General features: G+C 39.3%; 1 protein-coding gene across 6 annotated transcripts in view; it reads left to right on the top strand.

Moving 5' to 3' along the window:
- The window catches only part of ZDHHC21 (zDHHC palmitoyltransferase 21), a 65,642-nt gene that overhangs the window by 14,317 nt on the left and 31,526 nt on the right, over positions 1-19,799 (top strand). For all 6 annotated transcript variants that reach the window (XM_073345422.1, XM_073345425.1, XM_073345419.1 and 3 more), the window contains 2 exons: positions 3,065-3,176; positions 5,929-6,067. In XM_073345422.1, coding sequence (XP_073201523.1) covers positions 3,065-3,176; positions 5,929-6,067 — 251 coding nt within the window. The remainder of the gene's footprint in view (positions 1-3,064; positions 3,177-5,928; positions 6,068-19,799) is intronic.

The following is a 19,799-nucleotide window of genomic DNA, read 5'->3' as shown; positions in this document are numbered from 1 at the left end:
CTACTCCCTGGTGATGTAGGCCTCAGTGTATCACTATGGGAGATTTTTGGACATCAAGATCAGCTGATTTGGAAAAACGCAAGTGAGGACTTTTTAAAAACGTAACTCTTCCTCAGAGGCCAAAGTGGAACTCTTCTCTCTAGTAATATGACACTAATGGTGTTGTGGCATTAATGTTGTTGGAAATATATGGCCCCAAAGAGTTAAAGGTGTTAACTTGACCCTGAAACTGTCCAACATTAAGCAGTTTTAAACACGGTTTGGTATACAGAGACCTTTGTCTGCTTAGTACTATGGCAAACTCACCATTAAAAATCCTTTAAAACTTTTTATTAAAGAAAAAGAAGGACAAACAGTTAAAGCATTTGAAATGTGAAGTATTAAGTAAGGCTGTCATTTTTAACATTTCGTATTGCATTTTACTTTGGCCATGGAGAGTTTTTAGAAGGAAACAACCCCTTTTTTGTCAACCTCTTAAATGGTATTAAAGATGTTAATAAGGTCCTTTTGAGGAAAAGAAAAGAAGTTAGTTGAGATGGGCTAGAGCTGCTGTTGCTGAAGTCTGATCCCGTTTCCTAGAAAACAAAACAAGACACACACAAAAGGAGAGAGATAAAAAGAGCAAAGATGGAGCTTCAGTCTGTGGCGTTGACTCTCACTTGCAACTTCACTGCTGAAGAAACACAGGCATGGCACATGGTTTTATGAGCAACTCTGAGATCTAGTAAACTTGTTCTACCATTGGTCTGTTTGCGGCATTGCTTTCAGCTTCCTCTTTCTGGTCACAGGCTTGCAAAATATACAGTCTTGGCTGGTTAAGAAGACTTTTGTTAGGCAGAAATTAAAATAAGAGAGATAGGAAAGAGAAGAAACAAAATGGGGAAGGAAAAGGACACATTGGGGGAGGCAGGGTGGCAAAGTCTCACATCCCAGGTGATAGGCCAGATTTAACTGGAGGTGGTTATGTCATCTGGCTCCCTCTCTCTAGCCTGGTCAGGACATATCTCAGGATTAGGTAGAAATTTCTGGGGTCCCAGAAGATGATGGGGATGGCAGGCAATGATAGTAAAGCTTGTTCATTCACTTTCTCTGCCTCAGGGTGCCTCAGGTTGCTCATGCTCCTGGATCTGTTCGTGACTGGTAGGGGCTGCCACTTCTTCTCCGGATTTGGGCTCTCCTGGTTGTCAGAGGTCTTGTCATTGTCTTGTCTCTAAGAGCTCTGCTGCTGTCCAGTCCCATGTTTAGCTTATTGGTGGGATCTTTGCTAAATATCATGTCCAGTTCCTCATGGAATGGATAAGTAGTCTACCTGGCACTGGACTTGCAGGTTGCTATCTTTGGTTTCCTGGTATGTTTGCTTTAAGTCTTAGCCTTTCTGCTGGCATTGGGCTTCAGACCTCTAAATGCCATACTTCCCAACTGAGTGTGTACCATCGTCACCACCCTTTTCCTTAGTGGGAGGAAGGTATAGTTGTTCTTAGCCCAGGCAGCATGCTGAGACATTGCAGTCATGTCCTGCAACTGAGAGTCTGGTTCATTCTCCATGCCTTATTCATTTAGTGAGCTCTGCGGATACAGCTGACAACTGGGCAATTAGGGACAATTGTGATCATGTTTTTGCATCTAGTCCCATTAGTGACAGGACTGAGACCAAAAAATCATATTTAAGCTTCACTTCAGCTCTATGGTATTGTGTAGGTTGATATGGTGAAATACATTTTTTGCGTAGTATAACTTGTATTTGAAAACTAGCTTCGGGTGTTTCTGAGCCCCCTGTTAACAGTAGCTGTCTTATTAAAGAGTGACACCTTTGTGACACTGGCTTTATGGGAACAGATTGTAAATCAGTTTCCATCTCTCATTATTACTAGTTCAGTGATCTTGGGTATTGGGCTTCTGTACTTCCAGGGTGAAAATATCATTTTTCTGCAAAATGGGAAAGATGGGAGCTGCCTGCAGGAGGCTCAAAAAGTGCCAAATTGAATTTTAAAATGTGTTCCATACATCACTGATTATAGTGAAAAGCATTTCCTCATGTAAACTTTCAGAATGTGTTGCAATGAAAACTGGTGTAGCTTTCCTTTTATAAGTTTTGATTTTTCTCAGATTAAAAATAAAAAGGATGATGGCACTTGTTACAAATAGAAATTATAGACTAATGATTTTGGACTTATTCCATAACACCTTTACTGCACTCCTTTAAAAAAAAAATTAAGTAAAATACATTTTAAATGATTGACAGCACTAAGGTGTCAGTGTGTTTTCATCCTAGAAACAATGCGATCTTCGCCAACTCTCTGAGCCTAAATTTTCAAAAGTGTCCACTGGTTTTAGATAGCCAACTTGAGGCAAATAAGACCTGTATTTTCAGAAATGCTAGCAATGTTAGCTCATGTTAACTTCAGCTGGAGTTGTGGGAGCTCAGTACCTCTGAAAGTCAGTCCCTACGTATCTCAAGTTTAGCTCCCAAACTTAGTATACACCTTCTCTGTCCTCCAGGTTCCTCATCCGTAAAATTCCTACTTGTTGAATGTTATGGTATTTGTTTAATGTTTAAAGCACTTTGAGATCCTGCAGTGGAAGACCTTTCATAAATCTATTTTGTATTTTATTATTTTACTGGTCAGTTCTTTTGGATTGAGCTGGGGATGGCAGTGGGATTTGATACTCTGGCTGAGCTTTAGAGCTGACACTGTTGGTGATATGTGCTAGAAAAAAAGCAATCCAAGTGGAACTGAAAATAGTTTTAGAAACACAAAAATTCTTTATTTCCCAGTTCTTGCCTTGTTCCTAGCCAGCAGTTTCATGTTGTATTGACGACTCTGAAAAATAGTAGGGCAAGATGGGGATTAGGAGTAAAAATCAGCCCACAATGGTAGAGGTATGCCAACTATCCTAGAGCAGTTGAAAGAAGAGTGGGGGAGAGGTTCTTGCATGCTGATTTCCGTAGGAAGAATATATTTTTTCCAGAAGCTCAAGCATGTGTACCCGTTGAGATCTGAAAACTAGTGGCACTTCAGCGGACATTCATTTTTATTTAATTTGGTTTCAATTTTCTCTCTAGAACGAGAATTTTGGGAGTTATGTAATAAATGTAATATGATGAGACCAAAGCGATCCCATCACTGCAGTCGCTGTGGACACTGTGTTAGGAGGATGGATCACCACTGTCCGTGGTAAGACTGGATCCATTGACGCAATAAGTTCTTGCTGCACAGAAACTTTCATTATTTACTGTTTGTTTAAATTGCAGTTTTTTGATCAGGGTACTTTTACTACAGTACAATTCGTATTGAAGCATTCTCTTTCTGACCATAAGACTTCATCATTAAAGGTATCTAATGCAGGAGGGTAGATAGGATTTTCATTGAGATGTGCCTGTGCCTATGCAATCAAACATTGATAGTGAGAATTGTTCGCTATATAACATATAATCATTACTGTTTTGTCATGTTGCTGGATGCCAGTATGAGATGCTCCTGGAACTTTCACAAATTTTGATGAAAGAAATGTTTAATGTTGGGAAATGCAACTTTAAAAAACAAAATTGCTAGAGCTGAGCAGCTTCAATGTAAAAATCAGATAATCACAATTTAGTTTTGTGAGATGGTGAGATAATTTGCTTTCAAATAAACTGAAATATAAAAGCTTGTTTTGCATTTTCTCATGTTGGTGCTACAAATTAAAAGTTTAAAGTGCCAGGGGATGACTTAAAAAAAAAACAACAAAAAAACCCCCAAAACAGTTTGAATATTTTGTGGTGGTAGTTAATTTGTTAGATTTCTGTGGGCTTGCTCCAATTCTCATTAGAGTCAATATATGGATTAGGCTGTGTCTTAACTAGAAACACTGCAGCACTTCAGTGGGGATGCTCCTTATCCATATATTGACTATAATGAGTCTCCTGTCACTGTAGTTAATCCACCTCCCCGAGAGGCAGTATTCTTCTGTCAACCTGATGATGTCTGCTCTGGGAGTTAGGTGAGCTTGACTACATTGCTTAAATGTGTGGATTTTTCACACCCCTTTGCAACATAGCTGAGGCAACCTAACTTTTTGGTGTCGATCTGGCCATAGAAGCTTGTCTACACTAGAAAGTCTCTCTTTAACTGATCGGTATAGTTAAAGCAGCAACCTCTCTTCCCACCCTCTATTGTTGATGCAGTTATACCAATAGAAAAGTACTTCTACCCAGGGGCATAGCCGTGGCCCACCCACTTACCATCCAGGCCCACCCAAATGGCTTCTGGACCCCGCTGGTGGGCGGAGCAGGGCAAGCCCCTGGAGCGGGCTAAGCCTCCGTGCCCAGACCCCACTCCCTGGTGGGAGCGACAGACAAACAGCCAGAGCGGGGCAAGCCCCCACGCCTGGACCCAGCTCCCTGATGGGAGTGACAGACAAACGGGCAGAGCAGGGCAAGGCCCCTTACCTGGACCCTGCTCCCTGGCGGGAGCATGCAGGGACTGCAGGTGGAAGAGGTGGGGAGGGGAGGGACCCCCAATTGTCTTGGCCCAGGCCCCACAAAACCATTACCCCCATGGGGGCACGTTGCCCCTCATCATTGCTCGCCCACCCAAAAGCCCACCCAGTTTTCCTAGCTTAGCTACACCACTGCTTCTACCACTATAACTTCTTTCTGCTTTGGGAAGTAAAATAAACTATATTGGTGTATGGCACCTTTTATACCAGTATAACTGTATCTATACTAGTCTTTGTACCAGTATAATTAAAAAGCAAATCACACTCCTAACTGATATATTTATACCAGTAAAACTTTTGTAGCGTAGATTGTTGAAAGTGTTAATTAGGAAAGTTGAAATATCTGAACTGTCAGGATTGTTTGACACTGTTTTAATAAGGAAGTTGGGGTATATTCTTGTTTTGTTGGGTGCCACACCTTCTCTTTCCTCCAACTTTTCTCTTGCATATTTGAGATTTTTTTTTTTCTGTCAGGGGACTGCTCCCTGATCATAAGGCAGTTAAACCATAGTTTCCAGCATTTATCGATATGTATAGTATTTGCATTCCCAATTTTCCACTTTCTGAATTGAATTTATATAGAAAAAAGTCAATTTTGTATCACTTTAGATTGTAATCTGTGTTAGTAAGTGGTAGAAAAATATGAATTGCTGTGACATTTTTGCAGGCTGTTTTATAATTTTGAAATGTTTTTACAATTGCGTGGGATTATCTTTGGTGTTTAAGGCAAAAAGAGATTTTTTTTCCATTTTGAGTCTCTTCAGAAGACGCATGTACAATTCTACATTATCAGTGTACGTAGTAACGTGAAATATGAACATAATCAACTAATACAATTCTGTACTTTTGAGAAACAACCAAAACTCGTTCTTTGGTTTTTTTTATTGTTTTAATGCTCTCAAATCCTGATCAGGATCAGGGCCCCCTTATGCTAGGTGCTGTACAAACAGAAAGGTAAACATGTTTCCTGCCCTGAAGAGCTTACCCTTAAATTTGTATTTTAACAGAAAGAAAAGGAGTACTTGTGGCACCTTCGAGACTAACCAATTTATTTGAGCATAAGCTGTAGCTCACGAAAGCTTATGCTCAAATAAATTGGTTAGTCTCTAAGGTGCCACAAGTACACCTTTTCTTTTTGCAAATACAGACTAACACGGCTGTTACTCTGAAACCTATTTTAACAGAGAAATTCCAGTCTTGCATCCTATGCACCAAATGAAAATGCAGGCAAATTTTTAACGACAGTAGGGTTGCTATTGCTTTAATAGAGAAGGCACATCATTCTGCAGAATGGATGCTGCGGGTATTCAGTTGTAGTTGCATATGGCCTATACCTTACCGTATCCAGCAATGCATTTATAAATAAGTTAAGTTGTTTTGTCTTTGGTACTTATCATGCCTAACTATAACATTTCAAAAGCCTTGTGTATTTGCTTTGTTTTGTTGCAGGATTAACAATTGTGTTGGTGAAGACAATCATTGGCTGTTTCTGCAGCTATGCTTCTACACTCAGCTTCTTAGTTCCTATACATTGATACTTGATTTCTGCCACTATTATTATTTTCTGCCCCTGAAAAAAGTTAACTGGGTAAGAATCTTATCCTTACATAAAATAGGGTAAATATTTAATATTGCAATTGTAATGCAATTTATTCTGAAATCTAAAAGCCAAAAAATTTCTACTGTTTTATATACACATGATGATGAATACTAGAGTAGGGAAAATCAAGGCTGATATTACAAATGGGCAAATACTCTCCTGGTAAGTAAAGGAATGACAATTGTAAAGAGGAGCAGATTTTCTCCTAAATACAAACAAGATTTTAGTTGTGATGGAAGCCTTGTAAAACAGGGAGAAAAACAATTAGACTTCTTTAAAAGTGATCTGCAAATGTTAAATTTTTTTTTTTTCCTGAGTAACTTCTGAGTTTGTTGAAATGCCTCTCCTACACCTGTTACGTGGGGGAGTCCATGCATAAGATAATTTACTTAATATGTACCTTTTCCATCCAAAGTACCTGACATGAAAACTTAAAATTTTATTATCTTATTTTGGTAAAATAATTATTTTACTTATTAATGGTAAAACATAAGAATATCAAACTTTCTGAAAAAGGCACAGTACCAGAAAAGAATGGGGCTTATCTTTATAAGCATCTTGTATACTTCCATTTTGATCTATGGTGATGTGATGTCCTTAGTGAAGTACATGCAGAGGTGAAGCATCAGATAGGAGCTGGCAAATATGGGGAGCTGTACTCTTTGGACATGCAAGAAGGGGTAAAATGTGCTAAGCATAAGTTATTAACATGTTGAAATGCCCCTCTTACTGCTGGGGACATTCAGTACTTTCTACTGAAATTTTTTGATTTTTTTTGCAGATCACTTTGAAAATATTTTGCCTTATTTATAATATAGTTATGGGTGTTCTCTCAAAATAGATTTTCAGTCTTAAACTAAATTAATCAAATTGGATTTTCTGTCACAGACATGAATACACTTGTTTAAGTTCAAATGCTTTAAAATTCTTAAAGTTTCAGTGCTTATATGGAGCTAGTTACTTGTCTCCTCCTCTCATATAGCCTTGTTTCTGGATAGTAGATGCTTTTCTAAATGAATAAAACACATTCCCTAAAATGTAGACTGCTTCGAGAATATCTCCAGTTTTACTGGGTCACTTCATTATCTGTAAAATGAGTTTAATGCTTAGCTATCTGACACTCACTTAAGGCCTCATACATACAGAATTCCCATTGACTTCAGAGAGAATGCTGTATAATCATATGAACTGCAGAATTGGCCCTTACAATGTAGTAAAGTGAATTTATTTTCCTAAGATAAAATCTTTGAATGGTGCAGACAATTGACTCTTGACATGTATCTGACAATGTATTTTAATGGTTTTGAGTATATCCTCCATATTTATAGGAGCCCTTTAAATGCTGTTGTCAAAATGTTTTAATGTAATTATTTAATTTCCTTTAAGTAATTGCATTCTACTTAGTTGATTTACTCAAATCTTGGATTTTCAGCTTTGCTTTTTAAAGGAAAACGATTTGTGTTTTGGGGTGAGGCGACGTAATGGGAAATTACGTAAATTTTGCCATGTTCAGGCCTCCCAACACTGACAGTATAACTTTTAAGAATTATCTATCTTAAAATGAGTAGATCTCTCTCTTTATTTTAGTTTTCTAAGAATTATATTCTCAAATGCGTGGGTAGTTCAGTATATTAAATATATTAATAAATTCCAATCTGTTTTTTTCTGCACATGAATGGAAACATGTTTATCCTTAATATTTATGCATCTATATACAGTCAATGTGGCAGATGAGGAGCAGACTTATATAGACAGACGGTACAATAACCATAGTCTAGTTTCATGTGATTGCCTAAATAACACATCCAGATCCCACGTTTAGGGTCTTAAATCATCAAAGAGTCTCAAAAAAGCGTGTTTTTACTCACCCGTGTGCCGAATAAAGTGCCCAGATGTGGAATCAGGATATTTATCAGGCACGTACTTTTTAAAAATTGAGTCCCTGGTACAGTATGTTGTGTCATACAGTACAAAGAAGTAAACAAATAGACATTTTGTGTACATTTGTTTAATAGAGACTGCAGGTGTCGCCTGTTACTAATTGTTTCAGATTTGCTTTCAGAAGGCTAGTATTGAGCTGATAGTCTTTACCTCTTCTTTGTTTTTCATCTGCAGGATTGGTGGCTGAAATTAAAGAAAGGAAAAATAAATATAATTTGTTTGGGAATCCAGCCAATATTTCAGCTTGGAAGATGACATCAGAGTCCCATTTGATTGATTTCTGATTGTTAGGTCCCAACCAATTCATGGTCCATTTTGGTCAATTTCATGGTGATTGGATTTTAAAAATTGTAAATTTCGTGATTTCAGATATTTAAATCTGAAATTTCACAGTGTTGTAACTGTAGTGGTCCTGACCCAGCTCTGAAGGCAGCAGTGCAGAAGTAAGGGTGGCATGGTATGGTATTTTTACCCTTACTTCTGCGCTGCTGCAGGTGGGGCACTGCCTTCAGAACTGGGCACCTGGTGTGCAGCCACCGCTCTCTGGCCACCCAGCTCTGAAGCACAGAAGTAAGGATGACAATACTGAGACACACCAACGCACACAATAACCTTGCGATCCTCCCCCCCTTCTTTTGGGTAGGGAGCCCCATTTTGAGAAACGCTGGTCTCCCCATGAAATCTGTATAGTATAGATAGGTTAAAAGTACACAAGAGACCAGATTTCATGGGGGAGACCAGATTTCACAGTCTGTAACACATTTTTCATGGCCGCGAATTTGGTAGGGCCCTACTGATAGTGTTGCTGAGGACTTCAGGTCACATAACAGTGTGCCACATAATCATACATCCATCCCTTTGGGCACCAGAAGAACAGGAACATCAAGAGTACTTGGTCACAATTAGTTAGGAATTTAAGAAAACCACTTGCAAAATTCTTTTAATCTTCCCACACAAATTAACCTTCAAATGCCACAGTAATCCAGAGACCTGAGCGTATTCTACCTTTCTCAGGAGTGCCATTCTTTGTAGAAATTCTGGTTTTAATCAAGAGGTTTCATTTCTTTAATCTGTAAGGGCATGTATTTACCATGAAATCCAAACAGTGGATACATTTTAAAAAATTGGCCATCTGGAATTAGTTTTCTCCTGGCTCATTAAGAATACTTGTGAAATTTTTGGCTACATGCCTTCACTTTGTTTTATTTTTATTCTTTGGTATACATGGTACAAAAACATAAGATTGGGATGAAAATAAAGCTGTTTTAATAGTATAGAAGAACACAATACTATGTAGTATTTTGTTAGTATAATATGAAAATATGCTCAGTGTGTACCTCAGCACTTTGTATATATTATACCAGCCTCACTATATTTTTAAATTTTGTGTCCAATGCATAACCTCCATTTTTATTTTTATGATTTTAGAAACCAAACCAAAAACAGATTTCACTTCAGTTTATTAAGCGGGGCAGTAGTTGGAATAGTTCAAGAAGCCACCTACTTGAATAGAAATATGAAATTGTAGTATGATACCACCAAAGTCACTTCCTTTAAGTACATAGTCAGTTTATTACGTAGCATGTTTGGCTCTTTGTAGCCTGAGTGGTGTCTGAATGACAGATTGCAATTATTGCTTCTGTTTGTCCAGTAGGAGGAGTACTATTACTGCTGAAACTGAAGAACAACTGAATATAGGAAAGAAATGAAAACAGTGTTGACTTCTATGCAAGACCCTTGCAGGAAGCATCATGTAATTCAAATAAGACAGTGATCAAATTCCTCAGCTAGCTCTGATGATTTGCAAAAGATAGAAAACTCTAATCTTCCTAGTTTTGTATTTTCTTTAAATTATCGAATTTAATAAATCCATGATTTCTAGGAAAGATTTCGACTCCCAAAGTAGCAAGAAGAGAGGAATGAAAACCATCTCTCTTTTCAGGTTGACTTGTACTGGAGAAAAATGTTTTTGTCTTAAAAGCCTTTCCTGCTGTTACTCCTCCTTGTCTCTCCTGCACTCCACCTCCTGCAATGTTTAGTGGTTCTAGAGTAGAGTATGGTAGTGGTGTAGTAGGATTTGCCCGACATTACAGCTTTCCAGAGTATAGCCTCCGAAGAGGAAAAATGGAAGACATCGTTTACATAAAATACAAATATTTTTTAGAAGTAAAAGACAAGATTCATGCGCCACATGTATGAGAAGGAGCATAGTTTTGTGGTTAGAAAGCTGTAATGGGCATTTGGAGACCTGGATTCTATTCCCAGGTCTGCTACTGACTTTCTGTGTGATCTTAAGCAACTCTGTGGAGAATTAGTATGTGGCAAGCTGCAATGTAAATCTACAGCTTGCTAGGATGCCATGCACTAACTGACCATGTGGATCCTGCTACCATGCACTGAAAGTTCCCTAGTGCATTTTTATCTACTCCACTTTGAAATGACAGTAGGGTCTGTGCGCACTATGGAATTTTTAGTGCATGGTAAGCAGGGTCTATATGGCTAGTTCTTGTGTGATACATTAGGGAGCTGTAGATTACACCCTAGCTTGCTGTGCACTAACTCTCCATCGATAAGCCCTAAGTGTGACTTAGGGCTTGGGTACATTTGCGAGTTAGAGCGCATTAAAGCAGCCCCAGGCGCTCTAGCTCACTACCCGTCCACACGGGCAAGGCATGTAGAGCGCTCTGACTCCACGGCTAGAGCGCTCCTGGTACTCCACCTCAGCGAGAAGATTAACACATGGTGCGCCTTGGCTGAAATGCCCGGGCGTCAGTTTGAATGAGGTGTTGCATTACTGCGCTCTGATCAGCCTCTGGAAACATGTCCCATAATCCCCTTAAGTCAAGAGGCCACTCTTGTCATTGTTTTGGAATTGCTGCAGGAATGCGGATATGCCCTTTGAAAGCTCCATTTCTGACAACCAGCATGCTTATCTGCTCAGAGACAAAGCAAACCATTACTGTGGAATGCTGTGTGTGTGTGAGTGAGAGAGAGAGAAGCAGGGGGTGGAGGGGTCTGCTGCTGTCTGAACTTACAAAACAGCATGCTGACATGCTCTCAGCCCCCCCAAAAATCCACTCTCTCTCCCCCCACATACACATAACACACTCCCTGTCACACTCCACCCCACTCCTACCCATTTGAAAAGCACGTTGCAGCCACTTGCATGCTGGGATAGCTCCCACAATGCACTGCTCTCTGTGGCTGTTGCAAGAGCTGCTAATGTGGCCACGCCAGTGCACTTGCAGCTGTCAGTGTGGACAGACTGCAGCGCTTTCCCTACTGCGCTCTACAAAGGCTGGTTTAACTCAAAGTGCTCTAAATGTGCAAGTGTAGCCATGCCCTTAGTGAATAGTGCAGTGGACTGGGACTCAGGAGACTTGGGCTCTATTCCTGACTGCCACTGGCCTGCTGGGTGACTTGGGCAAGTCACTATACCTCTTTGTGCCTCAGTTTCTCCATCTGTAAAATGTGGATAATGATACTGACATCTTTTGTAAAGTGTGCTGAGATCTGCCGATGGGAAAAGCACAACATAAGAGCAAGGTGTTTATTATCTGACCTACCTAGGCCTCAGTTTTCCCTATCCATAAAAAGGACATGACATTACTTCACAGAGGATTTGAAAAGGAAAGGGTTGTGAGGCAGTACATTAATGTTTGTAAGAGCAGAGTATACAAATATATTAAAACTGAAGCCAGTAAGTTTAAATCATGCTTTAAGTTTCCAAACAGATGGGATATCAAATAACTGTTTCAATAAAAATCCCTTTAATAGGATAAATAACGTATCTACCTCTATTAATTGTTTATTCTAAGTCCTGGTCTACACTGGGGTGGGGATCAACCTAAGATACGCAACTTCAGCTATGAGAATAGCGTAGCTGAAGTCGACATATCTTAGATCGACTTACCTCGCGTCCTCACGGCGCAGGGTCGACTCCCGCCACTCCCCCATCGACTCCGCTTCTGCCTCTCGCCACAGTGGAGTACAGGAGTCGACGGCAGAGCGATAGTTGACGCGATACAGCCTACAGTAGACGCGATAGCTCGATCACTACCCACCGATTGGGCGGGCAGTGTAGACGTATCCTAAGACTATGCCACGCTATTTTGGAAAATGAGATGTGAAATTCTACCCTGAGTGTTATAGGAAACTGGCTGTTTTAGGGTCATAATTACAATTTACAGGATGTAAGAGTTCTGAACCCTCCCTCCAGTACAATTGTAAGCACTATTTAGGAATCCTGAATAACCTAGGAAAGAAGATAAAATATGCTATAATAGAAAATAGTGTTTTGGGGAAAGGATATATTGAAAGGCTGCTGTCTGGCTAAAGGTAAAACAGTTAGATTAATAGTCGTTTGTGTTTTCATTTTTATGCTAAGAGTGACAAATTATATTACTCTTTGGTAAACTTTTTTTTTATTAGAGATATCTGGCTTGTTTATCTGACTGTCTGTGGTTTTGTTCTCTATTCTATCCTATCTTCTTCTATCCAGGTTATTATATTGAGCTCATCACCATGATATCTGAGAGACTTCCAGAATTGAAAATAAACAAGCAGACTAGCAGTGTCATGTGAGGTTTCCTCTTCATCCCTCCCCCAGAGGGAAAAGTCATGTGTATGTGTTTTACTTTCTTCTGTTGGCATATTAATTTTTATATATATTATGTGTTAACAGGAAAGTGAGATCAAAGAAGTGAGATTCCATTTTGATTGTAAATTTGTCAGGCTTGTTCTCATTCTAAGTACCTATGTGAGTAAATCTCAGAGCCTGGGGCCAGTTCTTCTGAAAGCTCTGTCTCCCACACATGATACTGAAAGTACGATTGGAGTAGTTGAGGGTAGTCCTGATCCCCAAAGGATAAAGTTGCTTTTTTAGGAATCCTCAACCCAGAGCACGCAAAGCCTTAAAAATAAGGACCTAAACTTGCGAGTGACAGTGGCCAAATAAGTGTGCAGACAAGACAAGAATTAAAAATCTTTTGGCTAAGTGGCTGCAACTTTATTGAACCTTTAACTTTGAAAAGATATCTCCTACTTTGAACTGTCACCAGCTTTCCCTCCTTTGCTCAAAGTGATGAGCATCATAGCCTTGCCTATGTCAATCAAGCCTGCATTTTTCTAAGACCTGATGTATGGTTAGGCAGTCAACCCACTGCATGTAGCAACCACCAGGCCTTGTGCCAGTGCACAGGCCTCATTACAAATCCAAGGCTGATGCTGAATTTGCACAAAAAAAGGCATTATCCCAACCCCTGACCTCTGTAGGGTTGGGAGCACTATCTACCTGATTCAATCCCCATTCATTTTTCTCTCTATAAAGGGGAATCTGATCCATGTTGCTAGGGCCAATTTACAAATTGTAATCGTAAAAATCATCAACAAATTAAGTGTACTGTTCAACTGCAAGGATTTGCCAATAGCAGGGTCTCATACAATTGCTTTCAAGTTGCGAGGTGCTGCATCCCCAGGAGCTGGGACTGTAGCACCCTGCCTTATCACAGTTGGCAATACAGACAGAGTAATGAGAAATAGATACCCCATGGAAACAATAATTATCATAGAAATAGAGGGTAGGGTTGTGTGCAAGGCAAAGTAAAAAGAGGCCTGCTTCTCACCCATGCTGACCTTTCATGGGTGACCTTTAGCTGCTTGCCATTTAACCCCAGTGCCTCCCTGACCCTGTAAGCTTGTCTGGACAATAAGAGGCCATCCTGCTTAGTGTGGTGATCTGTAGGAAGCTAATGAAGTAAACAGCGTTGCTAACCAGTGTTGTTGTGGAAGCGTGCTCCGGCATTCTGCACCTCTGAGTTATTTTCAGAGTTGATATTTTGATGTTGGAATAAATTGCATTGCAATAATCTGGTTGGGAGATAATGAGTGTGTGTACATTGAAGCCAAGTCATCATCTACAAGGATGGGACACTGTCTCCTAGCCAATTAAAGATGTTAGAATTCATTTGGTGCAGATGCAGCTAGGTGAGACTCCAATTCTAAGCCATAGTGTCAAAACTGCACCCCCAAACTGCAGAATGTTTTCACAATATATGGACGTCAGTCTTTGCCTAGTGTAGACAACATTTCTGTAGACAGCCTTCTCTGTGTGTGTGTGTCTGTGTCTACCAGCATAATCTCGTCATCCAGTTTTTCCTCATCCATGTGCTGATCTTGCCCAGATGCTGGGATAATTGGGAGACGATGAAGATATGGTAGGTTGTGAATGACAGAATTGTGTTCAGTGGATATTGTTGGCAGTTGAAATCTTACAAATCTTACAGTCTCCAAACACCTGCATGTAAATATCGATTAGTTCAAAGGAGAGATTATAGTTCTGTGCTTCTTCAAGGCAAGGGTTTGATAGCAGAAGCACTGTTGCCAATCATTAACTCTGAGTACAACCCTTGAGGAAGGATTCTGTGTGTGTGTGTTTTTTTGTCTGGACCCCTACTGCCACTCTAAGGTGGGATAAAAGTGTTCTCTGGTAGATAGAGATCCAAGAGTATGAGTGATTTCCATGGGTAAAGCAGAAACATAATTTCTGTTTTTGTTTCTGTTCCTAATCCCAGTTTGAAATCTGAATGAGAAGGATCTAGTTATTGCCTGTAGACAGATGTTTGGAGTCAGTTTTTAGCTAGCTTTGAAACAAACATTTACTCAGAGAAGAGCTATTTGATACTAGGTGGTGGCTAGCAAGATCTGATGCATCAGGGAACATTTCTTTTTAGGGACTGACAGACTAGAGTATGTTCGATGTATTTTATTTTTTTCTGTGAGTTGCTGGCAGTCTCAGTCAAAAGGGTTTCTGTTGCTCTAGACTCCCCATCTAAGAGGGGCAAGACAAGGGTATAATTTGCAGGTCTCTCTCAGTATATCTGGGACTTCCTTAGTGAGCCTGGGCTGAATTGGGGAAAGGAACTGGCCATATCCTTGACACTGTGTGTCATGTATGGCTAGCCTCCTTCCCCAGATGTGGATGATCTTGGAAAAGGATGAAAACTGTTTTGCAATGAATGATGCTGGATTCTGCTGTGGATTTCAAGCATGCTTGTTTGAAGCTGTTCACCACCTGAATGGTTCTTTTCAGAATGTCTTTGGCAACTGTTATTAAGATGGAGAAGGAATATCTCTTGGCCTGTAATACGCTTCAGCATAAGCCTACAGACATTTGTTCTGTCAGTCTTTCAGCCCAAGTTTCTTGCCACTGCTTCGCAGGTTTGTCCATATTTTTGCACAAGGAATCCGAGAACCATAGGAATCTGTGTGGTGATGGGGAGGAACAGGCTGTTGGGGAGCCACTGTGTTAATGTGATCATGACTTACAAGCTATGCAACTCCATGATCTATTTGTGAAGCATTGTCCTTGAGCATGTTATGGAATGTGATTGGGTAAGTGAACCTTTGGGGTCAGATTGTGGTTGCATGGTACTCGTGTTGCATAGAGGCAAGGAGAGTCCTGACCACTGCTTGAATGAGGTGAAGATCTGTCCAAAATTGATTAGACTTTATTTTAAGTTGCTTTAATTTTTGAATAGCTTTAAACTGGCAATTTTGTAATCTTGGCTAGTTTTGTTTGGAAAAATTGTTACTTCATACTTACCGCAAAGAAATAATAAAATAAATTGGGGGAATCTACGTATCTAAAATCCTAACTACATTATTAATACTTTAGGTTATTTAATCTGAATTTTAAAGTGTAGGCTTTCTTTTTTCCCTTTATGTTGTTGTTTTTCTGTTTCCAGGAAGGGCAGAGAAAATAAATTGTTATTTTTACTGTTAAAGCCAGATTTGCAAAGGGTTCCAATGTTGGCAGACACAAGTGGGTTCTGTGCAGGAATATGGGTCTGCCCATGTGGATCCCTTTGCAAATTTAAGGCCCTAAGTCAGTTTCTCTCAGTTGTATAGTACCTAGAATGATGGATCTTGGTTGGGTCTCTTGAGAACAGTGATGGCTAGTACAAAGAAGCTAGTAGAGCTAATCCCATCTACTTTGTGGCAGATACCTTTCTTCTTTCTCTTCAGTAGAAAGAGTAACCAGGAGAGGAAAGCTGGGAAGATTCTAGCATTTTTAGTGGCATATCATAGGTCTTGTCTTCAATAGAGAAAAAAGTGTGTTCTTACTGCATTTTAGCGAACACAGGGTAATTAACATGAGTTTAAAAACCAGGCATTTTGTAGTTTTAACACTTTAGCCATTCAAGGCGCTAACATATGTAAACTGCAAACTGCCTTGTCTTCATTAGGATTTTAACCACGTTCGCTAACCACATCGCAAGAACATGTGTTTTTCCTACTGATCACAAGGCCTATGGGTACGTCTACACAGGGACCCTGGAGTGGTGGGAGAGTCCCAGCTTGGGTTCCAACCTGAGCCTTGAAGTCTACACAGCAATGAAACAGTCCTACAGGCCAAGCCCCAGAAGCCTGAGCCGCCTGGCATGAACCAGCTGCCGGTTTTTCTTTGCTGTGTAGACATACCCTGAGGCAGAGAGAGTGATGAACTGGCCAGCCTGTGACTTGGAGGCAGTGGGTAGGGGCCTGTGAACAACAAGAAAAGAGGGAATAAGAAGCTCTGACAGGGTAGGGGTGTGTGTGTGTGTGTGTGTGTGTGTGTGTGTGTGTGTGTGTAATATATATGTATGTATGCATATAAAAGGAAGAGTGGGGGACATGGGGCTTTTGCAGTGAGCAGTATGTGAAATGAGGGGCTTGTCACTAAACCAAAGAGATGGGAGGGTAAGGAACAGAGCGAAAGAGGTTGCCTGCTTATTTTCAATAGTAGTGGAGCAATGGGAAGAGTTACAGCAGAGAGGCGATCTTGTGGGAGGGAATTCCCCGTTTGTTTAGTTGGTTAATTTTATTTGGGATGAGAAATGATTTTGTGTGGGTGGGATCAGAAATATTTTTGCGGGGCATGGAACTTCCAGCCTCAGTCCTACCATTTAGTTTGTGCTCTTGTCACCGCTGTTGAGTACTAATGTAACACAAATAATAAAATGTTCTTTCTAGTTCTTAATCTCACAAACAGCACTGGAATTCTTCAGTTATAAACCCTGGAAGAACATGTCTGTCTTAAGTGTCAGCATTAGGAAATAAACTTGAAATTATGTTTAGTTTGATTTAAATCACCAATTTTAATCATGATTAAAATTAGCAATCAGGAAACCTTGATTTAAATAATTAATTTTTGTATATGTACTTTTTAGTTATTTTCCTAAAGAAAGATTGATTATCAGGGTGGTATAACCATTAAAACATGTATTTTGCAATTAAAGATAAACTTTATACTAAATTTGGTGCAACTTTTTTCTAAACAGGAGGATACACTGTTTCTGTGTGATTTATTTAAGCAATTATATAGCTTATACATTTATTCAGCTTGCTGATATTTATATTTTTATTATGTTAGAAAATAGTGAATGACACATTTCTGATTTACTATATTAATGTTTTACTGTTGATTTGTGTCAAGGTACATTTGGATGGAAATTGGAATTCAGTGAAAAATGTACAAAAATAGCATTTTAAAATTGTTAGTTAAACAAAACCGAGTATTGAGAATATTTGCAAGAAAATGCGCTGGAGATAGTGCTTGTTCCATAAGTTTTTTTTAGTGCTTGTAATTTAACTCTGTCATTGCATATTTCTCTTTTTAAGTTCCTTCCAACATTTCAACAGTGTCAACAATAAAACCGCTGTTTCCCTGCATTTTGTTCAAGGCTGCAGAACTAGGCCTCAGGGTACTCAGCATGTGTTCAACATTTCTCTTAAGACCAATGTTGAGAACTTTGGGACAGGGACATCTATTTTTTCATGATTTTGTTCATGAACTGTCATCAGATTAGGCCAGTTCTTGATATAGTGCTCAAAACAGTCCACTACTGAGTTCCATCGCACGTCTTGTGGGAGAGTTAACTTGGTTCTTTCCACTTTTTTCAGAGCAGCTGCTGCAAGGTGGTTGTTACGGAAGCATTTTGCAATTTCAACAACATTAACCTTTATTTCTGGAACTCTGAAGTCTTTGGCTAGGAGATGCATCAAATGAGCACTGCAACCATATGTTGTTAGCTTGGATCTCTCTCCTAAATTATTTCTTCTAATCTTGGATACATTTGCAGCATTGTCTGTGACCAAGCTGCATATTTGAATTTTTTTTCACAGTTTGTTATAGCTTTTACTGCTACTTTTTGTAAGTATGCTGCTGTGTGTGCTCATTTTCTGATGTATCAGTTGTTTCTGTAAGGAAGACGTTCCCTTCTTCTGTTGTCACACAAGCACATACAACAGGATCATTGTGGACATTGCTCCACCCATTGCTCTACTCAGGTTAACACTTTATCCATTTGTCTGTGACATCTGCTCTGCTGGGTGGACTGTATCCTGTTCTTAATAATTGAACCATGTTAATGAAGTGTGGGTTCTCAATCGTACAGAAAGGGGAGTTTGTTGCATAAATAAACCAGGCAATTTTTTCATCAATTACCTCTTTCTGTAATCTGCTAGTTCTTATCACAAATTTATCTATGGTTGTTTCTGGATGATGGAGATTTTTTTTTCTTTTTGCTACAGGCGATATATACTGTAGCTATGTGACATACATGATGTGACTGAAACACTATCATTGGCAGATAACTCTGAAACTATAGAAAATGATGGTGATCTTGAAGGTGGATAGTCTTCAGAATCCTGTATGTTGAGATTCTCCTAAACAAAATAAGTCAATGCAGTTATTTAATTATTATTACTATACTGCTAATTTAGTATTACTCATTCCATTCACTGACAGTACTACTTTAAAGGTGAAATTGTAAAAGGAAGATCTGCCTATTTCATCTATTTATTTTTTATCACAACTTCATCTAAAATGATAGTACTGTAGAGTAACAACTATATTTTTTGCTCAATGAGAATTCAAGAATAGTTCAGAAGGAAGACAGGCAGTCATTAAGAAAGAAGTATGAAATAAAAAAAGTTTAACAACCTGAAGATCCTGCATGTTCAGACATGTTCCTTTCATCATCTTCAACGCAGCTTCCTCCTGAAAAGGAACACTTCTCATGATGTTGTTTCATTCAGGCAACCAGGCCTTGCATTTCTTTGTTGCACTGTTTGCATTTTGCACGCACATCTGTCTTATCAACAGGTAGAGGAACTTCATTAAAATATTCCCAGACTGGGTCTCTTTTATGGCCTGCTGCCATTACAGGTTTTCCCTTCTAGTGAGAGAATGGTATGGTAGATCTCAAATCAATGAAGACTACACTCAGAAAGACCTCAAGTCTTCTGGAATCTGCTGCTCAAAGAGTTTCACTTTTGTTTCTACTGCCTATCCCTCCCTTCTCACATTTATCTCCAGACTTCTTCTCCTTGTCCAGATCTATTCCGCCCCCAACGATCTTCTATTCATTAAACTTTTTGAAACTTTGCACTTTTAGAGAGAGGTAAGGGATTGACTCTGTGTACACAAATTTGCAGAGGGACAATAGGGTTGAGGTTGGTTACTTCTCACCCCTGTATTTTATTTATTTATTTAAAAACATTTTTGCTGTTAACAAGCATGTTATCTCTGGAGTCACAAATCCACAGTTTGAGAACTGCAAAATTAAGCATCTCTGATGGTATCTTCTAGACTGAGCACTGAGTCCCATTGGGTACATAGAAAAATTAACCTAAATAATCTGTACAGAAGCCTCTGGAACCCCATAAAATTGAGTCCCTAATCCATGAACTATTGGAACTCGTTTACAAAATTTTTCTTAAACATTACATGAATATA

The sequence above is a fragment of the Lepidochelys kempii genome, chromosome 5 (genome assembly GCF_965140265.1).
Source record: "Lepidochelys kempii isolate rLepKem1 chromosome 5, rLepKem1.hap2, whole genome shotgun sequence".
Taxonomy (NCBI): Eukaryota; Metazoa; Chordata; order Testudines; family Cheloniidae; genus Lepidochelys; species Lepidochelys kempii.
The sequence above is the reverse complement of the archived record's forward strand: the minus strand, read 5'-3'. Positions and strand labels throughout refer to the sequence as shown.